The 23,777-nt window shown below is 41.3% G+C and overlaps 1 protein-coding gene across 1 annotated transcript; it reads left to right on the top strand.

The window, feature by feature from the left end:
- Positions 1-342: 342 nt before the first annotated feature.
- Positions 343-21,804, top strand: LOC124277514 (sodium- and chloride-dependent GABA transporter 1-like). The gene is made up of 13 exons (XM_046713224.1): positions 343-414; positions 9,750-9,882; positions 10,368-10,695; positions 11,415-11,547; positions 12,347-12,481; positions 13,997-14,100; positions 14,686-14,810; positions 15,408-15,520; positions 16,053-16,184; positions 16,744-16,846; positions 17,051-17,151; positions 18,515-18,682; positions 20,300-21,804. The coding sequence occupies exons 1-13, from the start codon at positions 343-345 to the stop codon at positions 20,417-20,419; spliced, it is 1,767 nt and encodes a 588-aa protein (XP_046569180.1). The 3' UTR covers positions 20,420-21,804.
- The last annotated feature ends 1,973 nt before the right edge of the window (positions 21,805-23,777 follow it).

Below are 23,777 nucleotides of genomic sequence, written 5' to 3'. Positions count from 1 at the left end.
AGGTGGGTAAAATTTATCCCAGATAGCAATATTTTAATGTTGAAATGTACTTTTCGTCTTTTTGTGTGTCAAAAGTGACAAACCAATGACATATTTGGTCCTAAGCTTATGAACACACATGGTAAAACATTCTATATGCACATCACAGTCTAATGTTCTGTTTAAACCTAATCCTAAAAGGGGAATATTTCAAGGCCCCCGAAATTTCCCCAAGTGTATAAAAACTAACCCCAAGGTTGTCACCCCTATAGCTCCATAATCCCAGGTGTTGGGTTCTAGTCGACCTTCTATCTCCCTGTACAGTAATCGCTCATCCTCGACTATACAGCACCCCGACTGACGATGCCAGGAATCCCCAACCCTGAACCACTTGACAATAACCCCTCCCGACTGTGCAAGACTCTATGGCATATGGTGAAATTGATATGGTGATGAAAAATTGGCGAAATGAGTGTGATTAACTACTGGTAGCTTTAGGCTATACTGCTAAGTTAATCGATAGATGTATTGAGTTTACCGTCAAGGGAAGGGGATACGGTGTTTGATAGGAAAATTAGCCAAATATTTGAAATCCTCAATTATATTGATATTTGATGACACCCTCTCTTATCGTTTGTCTGGACTTGGCCACAAATTAGCTTTGGGGGGATGTTGAGCTTCTGCAACAGAGGGTCTGTTGTTAAAGATCACCAACAAACAAGTCCCGGAGCTCTCCTTGTCGATTTCACTGCTCCTTCATTGAGATACATTCATGTTATTTATTACAGCTTGTCGATTGCTCTCGTGTCATACCTGTCACTTGGGGTAATTAATATGGGGAGGTCTAGACGAGGATTCATGTTTTTTTGTTTCGCAAGTTAAGAAAATGAAAATATTCCTGATCGTAAGTGATCGGATGAATTTTAGCTCCAAAAATATGCAAATTGTATGCATTTGGTAATTATTTTTTTGATCCACATAAAATGACATCGGATATGTTCTTCGTAAACAGACACAGCGTAGATGGTGAGTGAGTGAGTCAGTTGGTGGATGGGTAGGCGGGAGAGTGAGTGACATCTCCAACAATATCGAGACAGAAGACAAGAGAGCTTCACATACAGTTCTCAATACCCGCAAAGATCCGGGTTGGACTTGATCTTCAGCAATCCACCCTTGTCGTAAAAGGCGACGGACGGGATCGGGTGGTCAGGCTCGTTATGGTTGATGCATGCCATCGTATCCCAGTTGCGTAGATCGATGCCAGTGCTGCATCACTGGATTGTTTGGTCCAGACTCAATTATTTACACACCGCTGCCAAATAGTTGGAAAACTGCTGAGTATGACCTCAGACAACAAACAAACGAAAGTACTAATGGGGAATCGAACCCAGAACTTCGCTGTCACACACGAGGCTACCCAACTACTCAATATGATTTTTAGAACGTGTTTCAAGTTATTGAATAGGGCGAGATAGGAAGGGCCTTCTAAGAAGTAACGGGAAAAGATCACCCGACTTGTTCAAATATTTGATAATAATAGTTATTCTTTCTAAATCTTTATGTTTTGTACTTCCTGTCACTATTTGGGGTAAATGAAGGGCTGCGGTGATAAAAAGGGACATGTTTTCAACTTCACCTGAAAACCTATTTTGCATATGCAAGTCCATGGCCCCAGTTACTCACATACACAGCCGTTATCGATATGTCCTTGGAAAATGGGCTTGTTTCCAACACTTATAACTACTCATATATTTAGAAAACGCTTAATGAAATCCTCTATTATTTTTTTACAATATCCAAACTATCATTGGTTATATTGATATATATATATATATATATGGATATATATGGTCTTTTTATCATCTTTTAGACCATTTACTTTGGTGGCAATAAAGGAAACATTTTCATAAACCCGTGAGTTAACTGTACAATTGGTTCAGACTCGCTATCACTGGATTGTCTGGTCATTATACGATTGTTTACATACCACATGTGACAGGAATACGAATACGAACGAAGACATTTTATACAAACTGTGTTGTGCTACTGATGGACGTTCCTACCCTTTCAGCTAACACCTGGTGTCATCACTTATTTTCAGGGATCTATTGATATTCTTCTCACCTCTATAGTGCAGTTTACACAGACGGAATCCGTCTGGGAGATAATCGAGACTGGTTAGTCTCAGGCATTGACGTTTATTTACTTATGCTTATGTTTCTTGGTGTGTTTGCTGTGCACACAACGTGTTCGATTCTCCAGTGGGAAATGAGAAGACAAATATACAGCTCCGGGATCAAACATTGGTCCTACAAGGGGCTACTTTGATAATAACTATAATTTAGTGATCTGTTTGATTCACGTTTTAGAAGTTGATGAAAATATAATAAAGAAGTTGTTATCCATAAAGTATTTATTAATGTACCAGGTCAACACTTAAGTGAACATAATTATTATTGTTGGTGTTATCATTATTATTAGCAGCAACCCGTGAAGAGCCAAGTTAGAACTTAACTCCCTCACTCACTCACTCATCATTAGCAGCAGCAGTAGAAGTATTCAGCTCAGATGGTCGGAGGAGAGCCACTGAAGGGGCCGGGTACTGGCTCCTAACGAACCAGATTTAATGCGTAGTGTTATCCAGGCGATAAGCCACTCCGATAAGCAGGCTTTGGTACCACGATCCCATAAATATGCAAATGAGTCTATCTGGAACGTCTTTAGTAAGCTGTGTAAATCGATCCGATACCAACTCGCTAAAAAGCCTTTGCGTAACTACCTTTTTTACATCCCTAACAGTAGAGATACAGGTTTCTTTGTGTGAGTGCTTACATGGCTGCAGATTACCTGCGGATAGGTATTGCGATTGTAGTGCACAGTCGTAGTATTCATACGCAGTATTCATATAGTCGTAGTATTCATATTCTTCAGTTTGTAATGACATTATATGATAAAGAGATTATAACCCCTGTGGGGTTCCATATGGTACTGGGGGCGATGGGGGTAGCCTGGTTAAAGCGTTCGCTCGTCACGCCGAAGATCCGGGTTCGATTCCCCACATGGGTACAATGTGTGAAGCCCATTTCTGGTGGCCACCGCCGTGATAGTGCTGGAATATTGCTAAAAGCGGCGTAAAACTGAACTCACTCACTCACCCCATACGGTACTGAAGGGGCAGTGGGGTAGCCTAGCGGTTAAAGCTTTCGCTCGTCACAGAAGACAGTTTCGATTCCCCGATGAGTGAAGGCCCCCGCAGTGATATTAATGGAATATTGCTAAAAGCGGCGTAAAACCAAACTCACTTCCCCCACACGGTAAATATCATATGTCACGTTTTTAAATTCCGAAAACAGGGCACTCATTCAAACCTAACTTCTCACATCAATAGTCTGGAGTCTCTTTAGGTCAATGGTGGTAGAAATCTGTCTACTTGCGACGATGTTAAGGCGAAATTTGATTTAACAATACCATGAATTGCTTTTGGCTCACTTAACATCAAAGTAAGTGAACTGTTTGAGGTCTTTCTATCAGTGAACAGGGTGATGAAAGAGCAGGCCCTAACCACGGATTCAAAAACTCCCCATAAACACTATTGTTGTAAATTGCATCTATCCCCGTAAAGAGAATATAAAATTAGCCAAAACGGATTTTAAATCCCATAAAATACCCATGGCGGATTTGTGCAACAACTCTTTCCTGGAGTGTAAAATATCTCTTCTTGTAATAACGGGATAATGTATCGGGGTCTTGGAGTTTGACAGCCGGAATTGAAAGGCCCCCTCTTCCAAGGCGATGGCGTTATAATGATATAATCGAACTATTAACCCAATCAGTGGGGTCTAATTTTCACAGCACTTAACATCTATTGACTTTTCAATCATAACACACCTTAATGAAGTAAAAACCTCAGTCAATTAACCACAAATCAATTGATTCAGGACACAAGCTTGGTGAGAGATATGAATATGGAGACTATCTTAAATCTGGGGCACTTAAGTGTTCTGTCAGCGTGCGAATGGAGTTCAGATTTGAAGGGGAAAAAATGAGGATTCGATTAGATATTTGAATTAACGAAGGCTGCCATTTTCAGCGGTTACTGCCTGGTATCGTATCCCCTCGGGGCAGGTAACGTTATGGTACTTAATATTGTCATCAATAAGGGACCTGTCTGGAAAAAATGGTGCAGGTTATGAGACGGAGAAGGCCGAATGTGGCTTACAAATGTAACTGGTTTTATAGAGTGTATGAGATACATGTATTCGGTTGCAGACAAAAAATATTGTTCTTCATAAGAGGATTTTATCTTGTACAGCAGCAATTGTAATATCTCCTTCTTTTTATAAAAATGCTGGTAAAATATAGTTCAGGACCAACTAAATCTTTCATATTGCTGTAGTCAGTGAAGGAGTCCTTTGCATATTTGAGTGAGTGATCGAGTGAGTTTGGTTTTATGCTGCTTTTAGCAATATTCCAGCAATATCACGGTGGGGGACACCAGAAATGGGCTTGACACGCTGTACCCATGTGGGGAATCGAACACGAGTCTTTGGCGTGACGAGCGAACGCTTACTAGGCTAGCCCTTCAGCATATTTGAAATGTATAGCTTCAAAATAATGGTGTCCTCACATAAGAACTCCGTCCCATAAGAACTACAGCTTAAAACAAGACATGTTATGGTCCAGTGCACATATTAACTACATGCTGTCACCTGCGTCTGCTTAATGGATTTGCCCAATAGAAAACAAATAAAACATATATAACATTTTGCTGCGGCAGTTCATGTTGGTTTTGATAGTGAATAGTTACCTTCACAAAATGTAAATTTCTTCAGCTATCATTGAACCAGTTCCACATCGAGGTGTTTGACATTTTGTTACACTTAGGAGATAAACCAAGACAATTTTATGAACAATTTCAGGTGGAGCTCTTTCTTTGGTTACGAGTCAATACGTGAAGCGGCCTCGCATTCCAATCTCAAGTGGTATCGCCCGAAACGGGGTGTTTGGTGGCAAATCGTCAATGACTAACAAACTCCAGATTCAGTAATAACAAATCACGTTTTGTTTTTTCAATGCATCAATCACCAATCATTAACTGATAAGTTGGAAAACATATATCAAATAAGTTTCAAAAGCTTGGTTCACATTTGAAAATTCCACCGTAGACCCTTTCCCCACCAGAATAGTGGCAGCAACCTCATGGCCTTGACCTTTTCTCGAAGTCATTGTTTACATTTGGAAAGATGCGACAGGAGAGCCACTGACAGTTTGCGCAAGGTTAACCTGATTGTATGACTGAGATAGTCTTTGATATCTAATTACTGGTACTGGTACAAAATTTAAGAGTAGGGGCGCTTTTGCTGTAACGAGAAGTCCGTGTTGTACCGAATTTAGATACTGTTGAATTTTGCGCCCTGTCAACTTGACGATTTCACGCACCTCTACGTCTGCGTGCGACAGCTGTGGTGACTCTTACACACTCATGTGTGTACTTTGTGCTCAAATTCGATTCTACGGATATTATTTTCTACATTTTGGAAAGTGTTTTGTGACCTAGTGGCTTCAAAGTGTAGTGAATTCAAATTGAATCGGATTGGCTGGCATGTTCGCGAGTCTGTTGACAAAGAGCCAGATTTGTGGTGATATTTCCGAAAGGATGGATCAGGACACGAGGGTGTACCTCTGGCATAAACACGGTAAGGTAATTAATTATACTTTAATAGACTACTTTAGATCAAGCAGTGTAATGGATAAGAGGGATCATGACTAAGCTAAATAACTTTTTCAACGATATTATACATTTAGAAAAAAAAATATGTTGGGCTAAACAGAACGGTTTGCAGATTATGTAGGTCTAATTGTGTTTTACTACCGCTAAATTTGAAACAGTACAAATTTCAAAATATCATTTTGTTTGAATTGATAACCCAACTGTTTATTTATGTGGACGGAAGGCATTAGAATCTAAAATTTCTTCGGCGTTCGATGTTAATGCATCCTCCGTTACCGGATCAAGATCAGTGGCGATATCGTTGACGAAAGCTGATAATAAATTAAACACGGAACTTTTGTAGCAGTCTATTGCTGGATCTATTCTGACATAACATAGAATCAACGTAAACATATTTGTTTTTGCTGAATTTTTATTCGGAAAGCAGACGATGTTTTGATCTTGTTCGACTGAATATTTGTTTCCATGCTTTCGAAGTACTTTTGTATGTATAAACACCTATTGCTGTGATTTACGCAAGTAGTGAGTCGTGCCCGTCATCGCTAAATCCATCTTTAAAGACATATGTGTAATTTCCGACAGTAAAATCGCCGTAATTTATCGATGCATCGGTAGGTTGTTCGGTGTCCGCCATGTTAGTGGGCAGACAAAAATAGTGCATTCTACCGTAAACCATGTATGATTGCGCACGGAAAACAGAGACCTGTATAACGTGATTATATACCTCTGAATGACTTTAATTAACCAATCACAATCCAGTGTTTACTGAAGTCATGGTAGAATGACTGGTAAACCTTTTTTCATAGTATCACTTTTATACAAAATTGGAAGATTTGCTTATAAAATGGGCATAATTGTACAGTTATTAGGAGTGTAGGTACAAACAGAAGAATGTCCATCTCTGTATTTCTTTCTTGTTGTTTTCATAAGTGTCTCTCTTGGGACTTTTACTGCTTTATGAACAGCATTTTCTACTACCTAAAAAGATATGTCTTATATATCTATCACATCTTACCTATTGTCACTAACTGTAACGCATGATGACAACATAGCTACTACCGTTATAGGTCGCCTATGACGACACTTAGTTTCATTGTACACACAAAGAGCCGTTGAACGGCGAAAGATCTTGTGCAGATAAAGTCTGAAGTTTTATATATAGATGTATAGATAATTCATTTATAGATAGGTTTATATATTTAATGTGATAATTTAGTGTCACTTTCATCCTGAGTGTTCAATCTGATCCATGTAGAACTAGTTTAGGCCAGCTTCAATAAGTAGCAAACTGCATCGAGGTATACTGGGGCGCAGTCTATAACAATATTATTTTAACTTAAAAACTCATTCGTTTATGTTTCACCTTTACTCCAATATATCTTTACCTTTACTCCAATATACTAAGCTTCGCTTGTTTTTTTCTATCATTTGAATACAAGAACATTCACTAACTATAGCATACCCTTCTCTCTTGTCCTTTACCTTCTGGTTATTAGATTACTGGTCAATAGGATTTTAAGCATGTAGTTCTTCTGGGAGAGCTGATGGGCTGTGCTCATTACATGCCATGGGGGTGCCTCTAATCCCTAATTAATCCATGTAGTTAATTTGGTATGTAGTGCAAATGTAAACCAAAATAATCATTCGCGACACTCTATTGCTAACCCAATGAAAGGGCGGGTGACTGACCGAGTGAAAGCGTGAGTGTTGTTTTACGACTCAGTCAGCGTATCACAGTTAGAGTGAGTGAGTGAGTGTTGTTTTACGCCGCTTGTAGCAATATTCCAGCAATATCACGGCGGGGGACACCAGAAATGGGATTCACACATAGTACCCATATGGGGAATCGAACCCGGGTCTTCGGCGTGACGAGCGAACACTTTAACCACTAGGATACCCCACCGCCCCATCACAGTTGGAGGTGGGCTGAAATGGGATCTAACGTAGGGGTCAAAATCTTTGCATTTTTAATTGGAATACACGGTATTATAGCTTTATAACTGTAGTACGTGAATAATCTCTCTTTGATATCCAGTCCTTTTCATGTTAGTGAAATTCTTAACTTTAAATCCGCACGTTGTTCTCTTAACCTGAGACCCGTGAAGATCCGGTTTAGAATTCAGCAACCCATGCTTGTCGTAGAAGGCGACCAACGGGATCGGGTGGTCAGACTCACTCACTTGGTTGATACATATCCTGGTATCCCAGTTGCGTAGATCGTTAATGTTGTTGATCACTGGTTTGTCTGGTCCAGATTATTTACAGACCACCGCCATTTGATGGAATATTGCTGAGTGCGGCGTTAAAAACAACAACCAAACCCAATCTGAACCTGTGTAGAAGTCACATCAAATAGAAGTCACATCAAATCAAATAGAAGTCACATCAAATAGAAGTCACATCAAATAGAAGAAAACCTTGCGGCAGCACTTCTCGCAAACTGATTCAACTATTTTGTATGAAGGAATATTTAATCTCAGTTTGAACGATTATTTACCGAATACCTTTAGTTTTGATACACATACTTCTAAGCCGTGGGGGCGGTGGGGTAGCCTAGTGGTCAAAGCGTTGGCTCGTCACGCCGAAGACCCGGGTTCGATTCCCCACATGGGCACAATGTATTAAGCCCATTTCTGGTGTCCCCGCCGTGATATTGCTGGAATATTGCTAAAAGCGGCGTAAAAACTAAACTCAGTCAGTCAGTCTAAGCCGTGTACGAGGAGGGGTGTCATCAGCGTAATATGCACCATTTATTGTGGACCCCTTCTTTAAATAATCTATCATGATTACGCTTGCAGAGTCCCAGAAAACGGAAGCAATGGCTTTGCCACTTAAAGACGTTCTTTTAAACGTTTTAAACGTTGGTGACGAGACGTGATTCCACTGTATACTTTGACATTTTGTCACTGGGTCAAAGTGATGAACCCAGGTTTCACCCCGAGTAACAATATGACCCTTGAAAGCACGTGGATCTCTCCGATTGTCCCCAAGAAGCTGACGACAAATCATGACTCTCCGGCGTTTGTGTTCTTCAGATAACATTCTGGGCACCCAACGGGCACACACCTTGTTTATATGCCAAATGTTCATGGATTATTCGTTCCACTGATGTTTTGCTAATGCCATGTGCGATAGCTAATTGTCTAACAGTTACACGCCCATCCTGCATTATTGTGTCGAGAACAGCATCAATTTTATCTTTGGTAGTCACTTCACGAGGGTGACCAGACCGTGGTTCGTCTTCGGTGCTGCGCCTGCCCCTTGTAAATTCGGCACACTACTGTTTGACCACGCTATATGAAGGAGCATTGTCACCTAATGTTTGTGTCATGTCATCATGAATTTGCTTTGGCGCAAACTTTTTTTAGGTTCTCTCCATTTTGAGAGCAAATGACAGGGTCATGCTGTTTGACAGCTAAATATAGCAAATTATAGCACGTGGAATTCATGTTTTGCATATCAAGCACATGCTAAGATACTGTTCTAGAAACATGGCGAGATATTTGTTGAGTTTGTGCGATCCGTTCATGATGAGTCCGGAAACGTTTGGGACAACCCTCGCATGAATTGGCTTTTAGGACGGGTGCCCATTATCTATTGTGCCCACGAGACAGAGGCAAATCTGCAACTTCGTCCGCTTTTATTCATACAAAGAGATAATATCTCAGTAGTTTACCGTGTATCTTATCTTATGAACACAGATTCGTTAGGATATCACAAAAATACTGATAGTTTTAAATAAGTATATTAAAACAGAGCTTTGCGTTCACTGGGCATGGTAAGTACATTGTATGCAAGAGGTATCCTGAGAATCAGATGGAAAACATGTTGATTTCGTGAGGCCGTGCCTGCAGTTTTATTTCATGTCTATTTCTCATGACATTAATGCCATGACCTTGGTGCCGTGTCTGCTGTCTAATCTGACCTTATACATGACCTTGACAGTCGTGCCTCCCATTTGATCGACCTTTGACATGGTCTTGATGTCACTTATGCCCTTTGGTCTGACCTTTGACATGATCTTGGTACTGTGTTTCAGGGGGCCTTCTTCATTCCTTTCTTCCTGACGGCGTTCTTAGCTGGTATCCCTATGTACTTCATGGAACTGGCCCTGGGCCAGTACTTCAGTGTCGGGGGACTGGGCATCTGGAAGATCAGTCCAATATTCAAAGGTAAGATACTGACAATGACCTTGTCGCGAGTGTGTAAGTGGATGAACCTGTGACAGTATCAGTGGACTTGGCCTAACTATAATGAAGGACATAACTGTATGGGTTAAGTTGTGACTGTCGTGACGGGGTTGGGATAATTTCAGTTCCTTATCAGTTATACGCTTACTTTATCCACTCACTCACCCTAACACTCGTCCAATTACTGGGTCACTCACTCATCCAGTCACTGGGTCACCCACTCATCCAGTCACTGTCACTCACTTATACACTGAGTCTTTGGTTCACGCACTCATTCACCCACGCATCCCAATTCAGGCCACACATTCATCCACCCACTCACTGTGTAACTCACTCACTCAGGCAATGGGTGATTCTTTATCCAAACACTTTGTTTCTCACCTATTTGCACCGTACACCCAACTTCCATCTAGTCATCCATGCAGTGACCAACCCACGACCAAGTTACAGATTGCTGCCCTTTGCAGGTGTGGGATACGCTGCGGCCGTGATGGCGGCGTGGCTCAACGCCTACTACATCGTCATCCTTGCGTGGGGTCTGTTCTACCTGTGTTGTTCCTTCACGTCCCAGTTGTACTGGTCGCACTGTGGAAACTGGTGGAACACCCAGCAGTGTCTGTCGGAGTACGACTTCCACAAACTCCCCTTCAACTGCACAAACGAGACAACCTGGTTTGAGGTCAACATCACGTCAACTCTCAACTCCTCCACCGTTCTCAACATGTACTCCGACTACAACTGCACGCAGACGTACGACGCGGATCGCTTTAACTCACCGGTCGAAGAATTCTGGTTGTGAGTATATAGATGGCCAACTTATTATACCGAGGTCGTGGTATTGAGGCTGTACGGGGTGGGTCTAATCGTGAAAGCTGGTATTGATACCTACATGCGGGTACTAATCATGCGAGATAGTATTGATACATACTACTACTACTTATCGTGCGAGATGGTATTGAAGCTAGTTCTGTGAGAAAGTATTATAATATCTACAGGCGGGTCTAATCGAGCGACGGGCTGGAATTGATCTTCAGTAACCTATGCTTGTCGTAAGAGGCGACTAACGGGATCGGTGGTCAGTCTCGTTGACTTGGCTGACACATGTCATCGTATCCCAACTGCGTAGATCGATGCTCAGGCTGTTGATCACTGGGTTGTCTGGTCCAGACTCGATTATTTATAGACCGCCGCCATACAGCTGAAATATTGCTGAGTGCAGCGTAAAACTAAACTCACTCACACTCACTCTAATCGTCCAAGCTGGTATTGATACCTACAGGCGGGTCTAATCGAACGAGATGGCATTGATACCTACCGGCGGGTCTAATCATGCGAGATGTATTGATACCATATAGGCGGATCTAATCAATGACATGCAATTACATATTGATGAACTCGCAATACATCTGCGATCATATATTGATGAACTAAAGTTAGATCAGTGATTCAACAGGTATTCATCACTAATATTCTTCTTCCGATTCTACGTCATATTATTCGTCATACTGTTCCAGTCGGTACGCTCTGCAGATTACAGATGGCATATCGTCTCCCGGTCGACTGAGATGGCAACTGGCCCTCACTCTGTTGACGATGTGGATCCTCTGCTACTTCTGTATATGGAAAGGGGTCAAGTGGACAGGCAAGGTAAGCCAATAACATTCACAATGAACATTCGCTGCGGGACTTCAATAGTACTTTCAGCCAATGAGATATGTTCGACATCTTCACTGCGGACACATTTGATTGCTCCAACGGAGTTAATTTCCGCAGTTTTTTCATTGGCTAGTTCTTTGAGGAGATCATTAAAGTTAATTACAATACGCGTGTGTGTGCCTTGGTCCTAGGGTACACACTGATGGTAATCACAATAAACCACGAGTTGCAAACATTGCATTCTGAATCAGGCAATAGAATTACGATTTACTATCATTATTGATACTTAAATCGTTGACATATTTCTCACCCAGCGCAGCTGCACCGTACAGATGCTAATACCTTGGAAACGGCAAGCGATGAGCCATTTTCGTTGTTTGCTGTAAACATAACGTGGAGTCAACGTCCAAACGAGTGCTAAGGGTCAATATATCCGTTCCATATATCCTTAGTTTGGTTTGATAATTCCCATCCTGACCTGTGAAGATTTAGAATCAGTCTTCGGGGCAGTGTGGTAGCCTAGCAGATAAAGCGTCCGCTCGTCACGCCAATGACACGGGTTTGATTCCTCATTTGGGTACGTTGTGTGAAGCCCATTTCTGGTGTCCCCCAAATTGCTGGAATATTGCTAAAAGCGACCTAAAACGTAACTGACTCACTAGAATCGGTCTTCAGCAACCAATGCTTGTCGACTAACAGGATCAAGTGGTAAGGTTCTTAGTTGATGCATATCATCGTATCCCAGTTGCGTAGATCGATGTTCATGATGTCAGTCACTCTGCTGTTTCAGGTGGTGTACTTCACAGCGTTGTTTCCGTACGTCGTCCTGTTTAGTCTCCTCATCCGGGGACTCACTCTGCCCGGCGCCATGGACGGTATCAGGTTCTACATCTTCCCAGACATGGCCAGACTTAAGGAGTCGCAGGTAGGTCACCTTGTGGCAGCAGCAAGACAATCATCATCATCATCATCATCATCATCATCATCGTAAGAGGCGACTAACGTGATCTGGTGGCCAGGCTCGCAGACTTGGTTAACACATGTCATCGTATCCCATTTGCGTAGATGCTCATGCTGTTCATCACTAGATTGTCTGGTCCAGATTCTGTTTTTTGCAGACCGCCGCAATATAGCTAGAAAATATTGTTGAGTGCAGCGTTAAACAACAAACAAAAACAAGCACAATCAGCAGCAGTAGCAGGGGCTGCAGCAGGTGTAAAAGCTGAACAAGCTGAGAAAAACACTTAATATCAATGAGAAAGTACCGGAGCCCAATGTCATGATACGTGAAATCTTGGTTCGAATCTCCGGATAATGACCACTGGTTTGTCTGCACCACTTTCTCTACCTTGAACCTATACAGTTGATTTCCACACCATCTCTAGTTGATGGGATAGTTCTAACGTAGTATCACTGTACTGGCTACAACGGTTGATGGTAGCAACAGAACCAGGGTTGTTCCTTAGCGCTAACCCTACTTTAAGCCGTGTATGAAATACGTCAGAAACCCAGCCAGACAACAGGGCAGGTAACTTCAAAATGTTACCAGCCCAAATGGACTTTAATCAGACCAGGCACCAAGATATGGTGAATTTAATAGGACATCTAATTTTTTTACCAGACCATCGCGCTTTCTTGCTGTAGATTTTGACCGTCCCTCAGAAATCTAGCCCGTCTCGGTCGGTCGGACGGGCCTTATTTTATACACTGCCTTAAGCCTATGTTAAGAAATGGGAGTTACAGTCACCTTAGCGCTAAGATCGCTTTGTACAAGGTCACCCTGAGGTACCAGCAATAGGATACAGTACGCTAGGTATAACGAATACTCTTATAACGAGGGGCGGTGGGGTAGCCTAGTGGTTAAAGCGTTGGCTCGCCATGCCGAAGACCCGGGTTCGAATCCCCACATAGGTACAATGTGTGAAGCCCATTTCTGGTGTCCCCCGCCGTGTTGTTGCTGGAATATTGCTAAAAGCGGCGTAAAACAAACTCAGTCAGTCAGTCTTATAACGAACTGATTGATTTAACGAACTCCTTTTTAACTTATCCTATCCACCTTCTTAATGTTTTAGTCTAATGTGTACAACTAACTTCGGCTATAACTAAAATAAGTTGCCTTTGAGATTGTTGCAACCGTAGTTTACTGTTCAGACGTTGAAGCGAGTGCAACTTCAGCTTTAGTCTGCCTCACAGTCCCTGAACCACCCTCCCTGCGATGCTAAAGCCCTAGTTAAAGCAAGTCGAAATTTCCCCTGAATCTCCCAACTCACTGGAGTTCATTTTCAATTTCTAAGGGGTTATTTGTTACTATCAAAATTATATATATTCAGGGACTAAACGTCAGTCTACCTCAGCGTAAGTTTGATTTGGAGTAGTAGCAACGGCATCAGTAGCAGCAGGAGACGTCAGCGAGGCATCACTACTGTACTCGTTGTTGCAGGTGTGGATAGATGCGGCATCCCAGATCCTCTTCTCCTACGGTCTGGGACTTGGCACCATGATAGCCCTTGGGAGCTACAACAAATTCCACAACAACGTGTACAAGTAAGTACAAAAATGTGTACAAGTCAACACAACAGCGTGTTCAAGTAAACACAGCATAGTGTACAAGTAAGTACAACATAGTGTACAAGTAAGTACAACAATGTTTACAAGTCAACACAACAACGTGTTCAAATAAACACAGCATAGTGTACAAGTAGGTACAAAAAAGGTACAAGTAAATATACTTTACTGTACATTAAGTACAACTTAGTGCACAAGTAAGTACAACTTAGTGTACAAGTAAGTAGAACTTGGTGTACAAATAAGTTCAACATTGTGTACAAGTAAATACAACAGTGTACAAGTGAGTTCAACACATACACGTAATATAAGCACAATAACGTGTTGAAGTAAATACAACAACGTGTTCATGTACAGAGTGTACAAGTGAGAACAACCTGCACATGGATGTACTAGAATGTTAATCACTCCTAAATGCCCTCCGAAGAACGCAGTAATTCAAGAATGTTTCAGTACAACCTACACATTAGTACACGTACAACGCATTTGAATTTAATGTGCGTTATGGGTTGCGCAGATTAACAGTAAAACCACATTCACGCACTGTATCTACTTCCTTCTCAGGGACGCCGTCCTCATCTCCTGCCTCAACAGTTCCACCAGCGTCTTCGCCGGCTTCGTCATCTTCTCTGTCGTCGGCTTCATGGCGCACGAGCAGAAGAAACACGTCAGCAAAGTGGCCGCTGGGGGTAAAATACGTGCTTGTGCCGTCACAATTAATGATAATGATGATGATCCCCAAATGATAATGAACATAACTAAAATCAAAATCAAAACAACAATCTGCATTATCATAAGAAGAAGCTCCTGTAACGAGAGGCCCATAGTAAAGTTCCGACCATATCGTAGCATATGTATATGAACCACTATCAAATCGTGATGATTCCAGTTGGCACAGGTCAAAACACATGCAAAGGCAAGTTAATTGTTACCTAAAAACGCGCAAATTAGGAAATAGCGTCGGACTACTACTACTACTATTACTACTTCTACTGCTACTACTACTACTACTACTACTACTACTACTACTTCTATACTGTTACTACTACTACTACATCAACTACTACTACTATACTGCTACTACAACTACTACTTCTACCGCTACTACAACTACTACTACTATTCTGCTACTACAACTACTACTACCACTGCTACTACGACTACTACAACTGCTACTGCTGCTGCTACTGCTACTACTACTGTTGCTACTACTACTACTACTACTACTACTACTACTACTGCTGCTGCTACTTCTACTACTGTTAATGCCGATGATACTTGCCTAGGTCCTGGCCTGGCGTTCCTTGCATACCCGTCGGCGGTGACACAGCTCCCAATCTCACCTCTCTGGTCCATCCTGTTCTTCTCTATGTTGATCATGCTGGGCATGGACAGTCAGGTAAGTTGACAATGTCAAACGATGTATACTCCCCGGGGAGTGGAGAATGACATTAGAGAACACACTGATTCATTAAGCTCGGCTACATCATTGTAGGCTGGAGGGCACTAAGCATTCATTGGTCTTCGGTTTCGACTGAAAACAAATAGTGATGCTTGTTTATGACTTAAAATTTACATCAACAGACCAATTTAGTATAATAATATGTATCGCCCAAAACAACTCTCGAGGTTGTATACCGTTCAGTTATGTAAGGAAGCTAAGAATGAAGACAAAATACCAGATATTACGCGTCCGGTTCCAATTGAAATTTAGTCGCCATCAATTCAGTAAAGCATGTCTCTGATTTTCAATCACACAAGGTTTATCTCCTAAATCTCCTTCCGTTTGTATAACGTATATTCCATCTTTTGAACCGGCTCATGACGAGTGGTTCCTGTTTTTGCAAATAACTGGAAAGACAACTGTGGTATCAATAAATCTGTTGTGTCACAATCCTTTATAAACTCTGGGTAATGTTTCTATATTTCAGTTCTGTACCATGGAAGGGTTCTTTACGGCTCTGATTGACGAGTTCCCGCACAAGCTCCGTAAACACCGAGAACTATTTATAGGATTCGTGTGCTTTGTGTCGTATTTAATTGGACTTTCTATGGTGACGGAGGTTCGTAATATTTTCATGATTGCATGCCTTTATTCGCTGACATGTTTCTTGCACCGTGCAGTTAGAATGTGTATTGTGTTGACTAACGATAGCCACGAGGGGAGACAACTCTCGGTAGCACCCGCTTGTCGCGTGTCAATGAACCAAAGTAGATCGTTGGGGCTCGAACACTGGTTTGTCTGGTCCAGGCTCATGGAAGGTCGACGGATCTCATAAACAGTATGGTGCAGGATGCGATACCTCTTGTGAAGATCGGGGCCCTGTGGTTAAAGAGTTCGCTCGTCACAGCGAAGGCCCGGGTACAATGTCTGAAGGTGTTCCCCGCCTTGATATTGCTGGAATATTGCTAAAAACGGCGTAAAACTATACTCACTCACTCTCGTGAAGATCTGGGGACACCATGTTCGTTCTTCTATATGTACGTGGGTTTAGGGTCTTCAGGGATATGTTACGTCACCAGGTTCCTCTGTGTTTTCAGGGAGGGATGTACGTGGGTTTAGTTTCTATTGGTCTTCAGTATATGTTAACGTCACCAGGTTCCACTGTATGTCTGTTTCAGGGAGGCATGTACGTGTTTACCATCTTCGACACCTACGCTGCCAGCGGGATGGGACTGCTCATCCTGATATTCTTCGAGTGCATAGCGGTGTCGTGGGCCTACGGTATGGTGTTCTGTCTTCAGGTTGTCCGCAAGTCACATAAACAATGGGGTAGCCCAGTGGTTAAAACTATCGCCGAGATTCCATATCGTTAAAGCGGCCTAATAGACATTCATTGAAAGAGTGGGCAACTAGAGATCATATTTTTGTGCCGGATAATTTATCGGGATTTGATGCTGACTGCGTTTATCAATGGTTGTCTTCCAGGTATAAACAACTTCTACGAGAATCTGAGAGAGATGCTGGGATATTACCCCAGCGTGTTTTGGAAGGTGGCCTGGTGTGTAACCACTCCCGCCATTACGTTGGTGAGTCGCCCCAAACCTGTCATTACGTTGGTTAGTGCACCCTCTCTCCCAACCTCGCCGTTATATTCGTGAGTTCCGCCATACTGAATACTGATGAACCCCCCTTAACTATCCCCCTCACTCAAAACACACGCACGCAGACACACTGCACACACAAACACCAAAAAGGTATGTCGTCCCTTTCCTCCCGATATATTTGCCAACTCTCTCCATCTCCATCCTCCCATTCGTGTGTCGAACCACCCACACTTCTCTAGCATCCCATTGGTAATTTTTACGGCTGTAACGATACATCGAGCTATCGATGGATTGCAATTGTTGAGACTCCGATAGCAATTAATCGATGGTACAAACGAAAAAACTATCGACGAATCGATAGCATAAATTGACTTTGATAAATGCGCAGCGCAAAATACAGGAAGTACCAGATACGTTCACTACGTAATTGACGTTGATAAATGCGCAGCGCAAAATACAGGAAGTACCAGATACGTTCACTTTGATTTAGAGTTATCTGTCCCTGTTACCTCTTTAACAAACTGGATCTGGGTTTCAAGTTTCTCGTCAGTTATTAGGTGAGACTGAAACTATTTCAGATTGTTTATAATGCATATAAACTATATATATACATTCATTTGGGAAATGACTTCAAATGAGACAGTTCAAGGAGAAAAAAACAGTTGCAATAGTATTCCAATAGTTGGTCGCAATAGTATGTTGCAATGGATTATAGCTATGGCAATAGCCCCAGCCCCACCCCACCCCAGTCACCCCTAGTAATTTATTCTCCTGTACAGATGCACGTTAATGTATCTTTTTCAGCCTTTTTTCATGTGACACGATCCTGCTAACTTCCTGCAATCGTAGCGCAACTACAGTCGTAAGTCGACGTTCGTGTATGGAAGTTCACCTCAGCGTTATGCTAGCTTGTGGCGCTGTGTGATCGTAGCTCCCATCCTTTAACAGAGACTTACGATCACCAAACCCCTAAGATCGTTTTTGTGCAACGGGTCCTTGGGGTCCTGGGCCCCGTTCCACTAAGCGATCGTAGCGTTAAGGTGGTCGTAACTCCCAATACTTTAACATTGTCCTACGATCATCTCAGCGCTTTGTGCAAATAGGCCATGACTCCGTTCCACAAAACAGTCTCAGCGCTGAGGTGATCGTAATGCTCATAATTCAACATTAGCCTACGATAGTAGTAATGCTAAAAGTGCTTTGTGGAACAAGACCATGCACTTGTCATCTCTCGCGTTACAAAGCGAGAATGGCACCGAATGGTTTACAAAATATAAATATGACAACAATACCCCTACGCCTCGTCAATTGTCTTTATATAACCTAAAACATCTTTCTTTTTCAGGGCGTGACAATATTCACCATGTCATCCTTTAAACCAGTGAAGTACATTGAATACGAATTCCCCACGTGGGCTCACGCAGTCGGGGCCCTGTTGGCGTTGTCGTCTATAGGGATCATCCCTGTGTATGCTGTGTTCAAGATCATCGTCACCCCCGGGCCCTTACGGCAGGTCAGAATACCATCTATACACAACACTAAAAGGGGTCATGAATATTTGTGGGGATATGTTTTTGTATTGAGATCTGAGCGAACAATTTCATGAATATTTGTTGGGATGTGTTTTTGTATTGAAAACTGAGCGAACAATTTCATGAATATTTGTGGGATATGATTTTGTATTGAAAACTGAGCGACCAATTTCATGAATATTTGTGGGATATGTTTTTGTATTGAAAACTGAGCAAACAATTTCATGAATATTTGTTGGGATATGTTTTTGTATTGAAATGTGAGTGAACAATTTCATGAATATTTGTTGGGATATGTTTTTGTATTGAAATCTGAGCGAACAATTTCATGAATATTTGTTTGGATATGTTTTTGTATTGAAATCTGAGCGAACAATTTCATGAATATTTGTTGGGATATGTTTTTGTATTGAAATCTGAGCGAACAATTTCATGTATATTTGTTGGGATATGTTTTTGTATTGAAATCTGAGCGAACAATTTCATGTATATTTGTTGGGATATGTTTTTGTATTGAAATCTGAGCGAACAATTTCATGAATATTTGTTGGGATATGTTTTTGTATTGAAAACTGAGCGAACGTTTTCTTAAACAATATCCATAATATTCGTGATCCTTAACAATTTGTTTTAGTGTATAGATATACTCATCCGTAATTTAGTAAGGGGTATTCAGGTTGTCTTAAGAATGGGACTGCGTCCCTTGGTCGCGACAGGATCTGCTGATCGTGGGTTCATAATGATTATGGTTCTTGGATTGTCAGAAGTATACCGTGTGTTTTATTATTTTATGAAAGTGGTACACATCTAAGACGTTCATCACGTTGAGGTTCTCCCCTCACATCAACAGGTGACGTAACACTACCACAGACCAAAACGTGAAAATCTTTAAACTTAAAACTGTGTGATCTGTTGACTAGAAACCTTTCTAATTTATGGTCTGTTGTAAATTAGAAATGTACACTGAGGTTCTGGAAAAGGTTGGGAAACCTTATCATCTGAGTAAGGGCATACAGCATTCTAAATCATAAAGACATACCTTTCGCCACTTCGACGTACGACCATTTGGCGGTTAGTGGGGCTGATAATATTCAGGAGACAGATGTGAAAATCTTTATGGATAATGAAACAAATGTCCAAGCCAAATAAAACGATTTAATGATAACTGGCAGTGCTAGTTTAGGGCACATTTGTTGAAATCAGAATATTCATCTTTAACTAAAACCTTAGTGCGGTCGTATTTACAGAACAGAATACGTTTGGATTAAGTGAACACAGTATTAACGAAATTCTACCAGGCTTACTTATAGTGAAATATAAGGATATTATTGACCGTAAAATCACGAAACATATTTATATTTCTGGATCAGAGGACTTTAACGCTGAATGTCTCTCATTACGGTGACAAATTAAGTAAAAATTATGGAGGAAACCAGAATTCGAACCAACGCTCTAAGTCTCAGCCGCGCCCACGGGGCGTAACTCTGCATTGTTGTCTCCACTTGAATATAAAAAAAATATAACTCAGTAACGGATATAAACATAGTTGAATGCTTATTGGTGAATGCCGTGTAACAGTTACACCCTAAATGTTTCAGCGACTGAAGCAGCTGTTTCGCCCCGGCATTACCTCGACACGCCCCGACGCCCCTCCCCCCGTACTCCTCCATCCCGCTGGGCACAACCGACGGCGTCGCTCGTCTTTGATGAATGGCTAGTATAGTGAACACTGCATTGATGACGATGACATTACGTCACAGGTCACGTGTCTGTATCCACCAATCATGTGTCAGAGAGTATGGTCAGGCATGTTCAGTGCTCAAGTCACTTTTTTTCTCGACTAGTTTTTGAAATTCTGAAATTGATGGGTTCCAGCACCGACATTTGGATGTACGAAAAGACTCACGTTTTGTGTCCAAAGGTTCTTGGATTGTGGATATGCATGAAAAACGAAGACAGAGGTCAAGAGATGCAGTGTCATGCCAAGTCGTCCAGTTTTCTTCGAGCGTCGGGATTCGTGTATCTGTGGAAATGGACAAAACCTAGTAATTTCTTTCTTTTTGGTGAATTTAAATGCTTTATGTAGCGGGAGAAAGTCCTATTTCTGTCCACACCGACACAACGGAAACATGACGGCGTCTTGTCAAGGTCATGATCTCAAGGTCACATGGAACGCAAGCAACGAAGCCTGTGATTGGTCGACCTCTAGATTAACGTAGAACCTCATCAGTGTAACTACTGTGATTTTGCTGACAACGGACGAACTGCTTGTAGCGTATATTATATATATTACGGTAACCTTATCTGTTTTCTTGGTAGTGCACAGCTGTTGACACCAAAGTTGAAAATATCGTCTTTCAATTAAATGTAGAAACTCACATTTTAGTTTTAGTTCAAGTGACTATGGGTTGTTGTGTTTGAGAAGGTAGGACAGACGAATCTGCATTTACATATTCCGTCTTAATAAATTATTCCTTCTATTGTCATAGCAATACACGATGCGACATCCAACAAGGATGCCATGTCGGAGAGCTGATATGCATCATTGTATAGCAGTTAGGTTCATGTTTAACACTTCTTGGCGGTTTGTTTACATTTCGAAGATTTTTTTACAATTCCGTTGTGTACTTTTATACCTTGTTGCCTCGTGGTTGTATTCTTGTCAACTACGAAATATTCCATGTTTCTATGACAACTCGTTTTTCACTATTGTCAGTGTGATATTGATTGTTATCATCATATTGTGACAGTTAGCCAATAGACGGCTTTTGGATATATGGTTGTGATGACGCCAAGTGCCCTGTGTAGTGTGATCGTAGAGGATTTCTAAATTTGAAATTTAATCAACTTTTTTATATAACATGTTGAAAGCCCATGTATGTATTGATTGTCGTCAGGGTATTTTCACATACGAGCGAATTACGTATATGATAGCAGATGCCAATTAGTGGATATTAGTTTCTGATTAGTACGGTACTTCAGACTCCTACCCGTATGCGTGCTGCTTCCACTACGGCGGTTACGTCATGCACGTAGTCATGTGATTTATTTGTACTCTATGTAAAGTGGTGATGTATATATTCCTAATTACTAGTGTCCTTTCTGGTTTTAAGGTTGTCGATAGTGTGAAAGTTGTTATGGAAATCTCTATTCACTTTTCATGAATCCTTTTGGAGGATCGGACAAAAATGTATAATATAATAATAATGAAAATATTAATATGCCAGTACCACCCATCCTCTCTCCGCTGCATGTGTATAACCTGTGAAAGATAATAGTCATCAAAATAATAACATATTTATCATAGAAAATAATGATAGAAATACATCCTAAAATCTTCGCTTGTAATGTTCACAGTAGATGTGGGGCGGTGAGGTAACCTAGTGGTTAAAGCGTTCGCTCGTCAGGCCGAAAACCCGGGTTCGATTCCCCACATGGGTACAATGTGTGAAGCCCATTTCTGGTGTCCCCCGCAAGGGTATTACTGGAATATTGCTAAAAGCGGCTTAAAACGAAATTCACTCACTCACTCACAGTAGATGTATAAGGAACAGAAAGACGTACAAAGATGCCAGCAGTATTGTGACATGTGTAGCACATTTCTTACTAAAATTGGCGATGGGGTAGCCTAGAGGTTAAAGAGTTCGCTTGCCACACGCCAAAGGGCTCGGTTCGATTGCACCACGTTAGGCCCATTTCTAGTGTATTCGTATATTGCTAAAAGTGGTGTAAAACTATGCTCACTCACTTCTTGCAACACATGCCATATTTCAATTATACCTGTTAATAGAAGTGATGTATAACAAAGTGGTGTGCATTTTCAACTAAATGAGAAGCTCTAATTACAACTGACCATACTACGCTTGATTCAATTCAATTTAATTTAATTGTGTCTTGGTGTTTTCAGATAATATGCTCTTCGCACAAAAACGACACATCAACCTAGACTGGGTGGTGTTGTATGGTTGTGAAATAAAATCAATCATATTTGGTAAGAAACACTGGTACGTCTGGAGAATATTATTCGATATTTTGACCAGTTGTTTCTGTATTTTGAATTAACGATACATACTCTTTTAATTCCTTCCTAGATGTGGGGAAGTTCGTGAAGGTTGTTTCGGAGTGGTACCCCCGTTAACTGTCACTGAGCGCCGTTTTCTGGGTTTCTGGTGGAGTAGTGATACATGTATTTGCGGTAGTTCGCCGGAAGCGCCTCATTGTATGCGCGAAAACAATAGCACGAAGTATACCAAGCACTTCCAGTGCTTTTATCACATGAGAACAAATGTATGTTACACTGTGTAAATTATAAAGTCGGGAAGAGTTTTTGTAACTTTGAGAAAGACATTAATGTCGTGTCACGTGATAGAAATAGTTCCAACATCCAGTAGGTTTTCAAAAACACCGTATTCGTAGACTGAACCCATGTTGTATTTCCGCGCGATGTCGTGTCTGGAGGTGTATCCGCAGCTCGCGAGTTGGATCGTGTTCTCAACAGCTGGTTTAACTATTGCCAGGTCATTTTGTTACAGTTGGAATATAACTTGCGGTGTAAAACAACTCTCATTCACATGGAACGAATTGTTGTTGTTTTTCAGGGTGGTTCTGATTATTTACCAAATAACACTGTCGAGATATTCATTATCAATATTTTAGGCCACAACATGATGAGTATTTGTTCGTCGGTGGTAATCTATGATTAAAATTAAAAAATGTCCTCCCATGAAAAATCTAATTAACAAGATTTTATAAAATGCTTTAAAGCACCAAATTTGATTACCCTAAAAAAAGTGCATTGTAAGAAACAATATGTATATTATACGCATGCATTGGACGAGCTTTTCGCCGACAGATCCACAATTCCGACCAGCAAGTACTCATAGTGTCGTGAGCCTCACCATCTACCTGTATTGCACTGATGTTTCTAGTGTACACAGTAGCCTGTTGGCGTTCAGTGTTGTGATAATCATATACAGACAATAGGTGTAGCGAGGATATTAGGTTTGAATTCCCAACACCAATATTGGGACGTAGAATTTAAACATTCGTAATAAAATATTCAAAATTCAAATTCTT

Source organism: Haliotis rubra, unplaced genomic scaffold, assembly GCF_003918875.1.
Source record: "Haliotis rubra isolate DU_JTF1 unplaced genomic scaffold, ASM391887v1 Scf222, whole genome shotgun sequence".
In the NCBI taxonomy this organism is placed as follows: domain Eukaryota; kingdom Metazoa; phylum Mollusca; class Gastropoda; order Lepetellida; family Haliotidae; genus Haliotis; species Haliotis rubra.
The sequence above is the reverse complement of the archived record's forward strand: the minus strand, read 5'-3'. Positions and strand labels throughout refer to the sequence as shown.

What these genes read in the sequence shown, in the direction of transcription:
- LOC124277514 (XM_046713224.1), top strand. Translation starts at nt 343, where the DNA reads ATGCCAGGAATCCCCAACCCTGAACCACTTGACAATAACCCCTCCCGA. An exon ending in GATCAGTCCAATATTCAAAG is followed by an intron (nt 9,883 to 10,367) that starts GTAAGATACTGA and finishes TGCCCTTTGCAG; the next exon opens with GTGTGGGATACGCTGCGGCC. An exon ending in AGCGGTGTCGTGGGCCTACG is followed by an intron (nt 16,847 to 17,050) that starts GTATGGTGTTCT and finishes GTTGTCTTCCAG; the next exon opens with GTATAAACAACTTCTACGAG.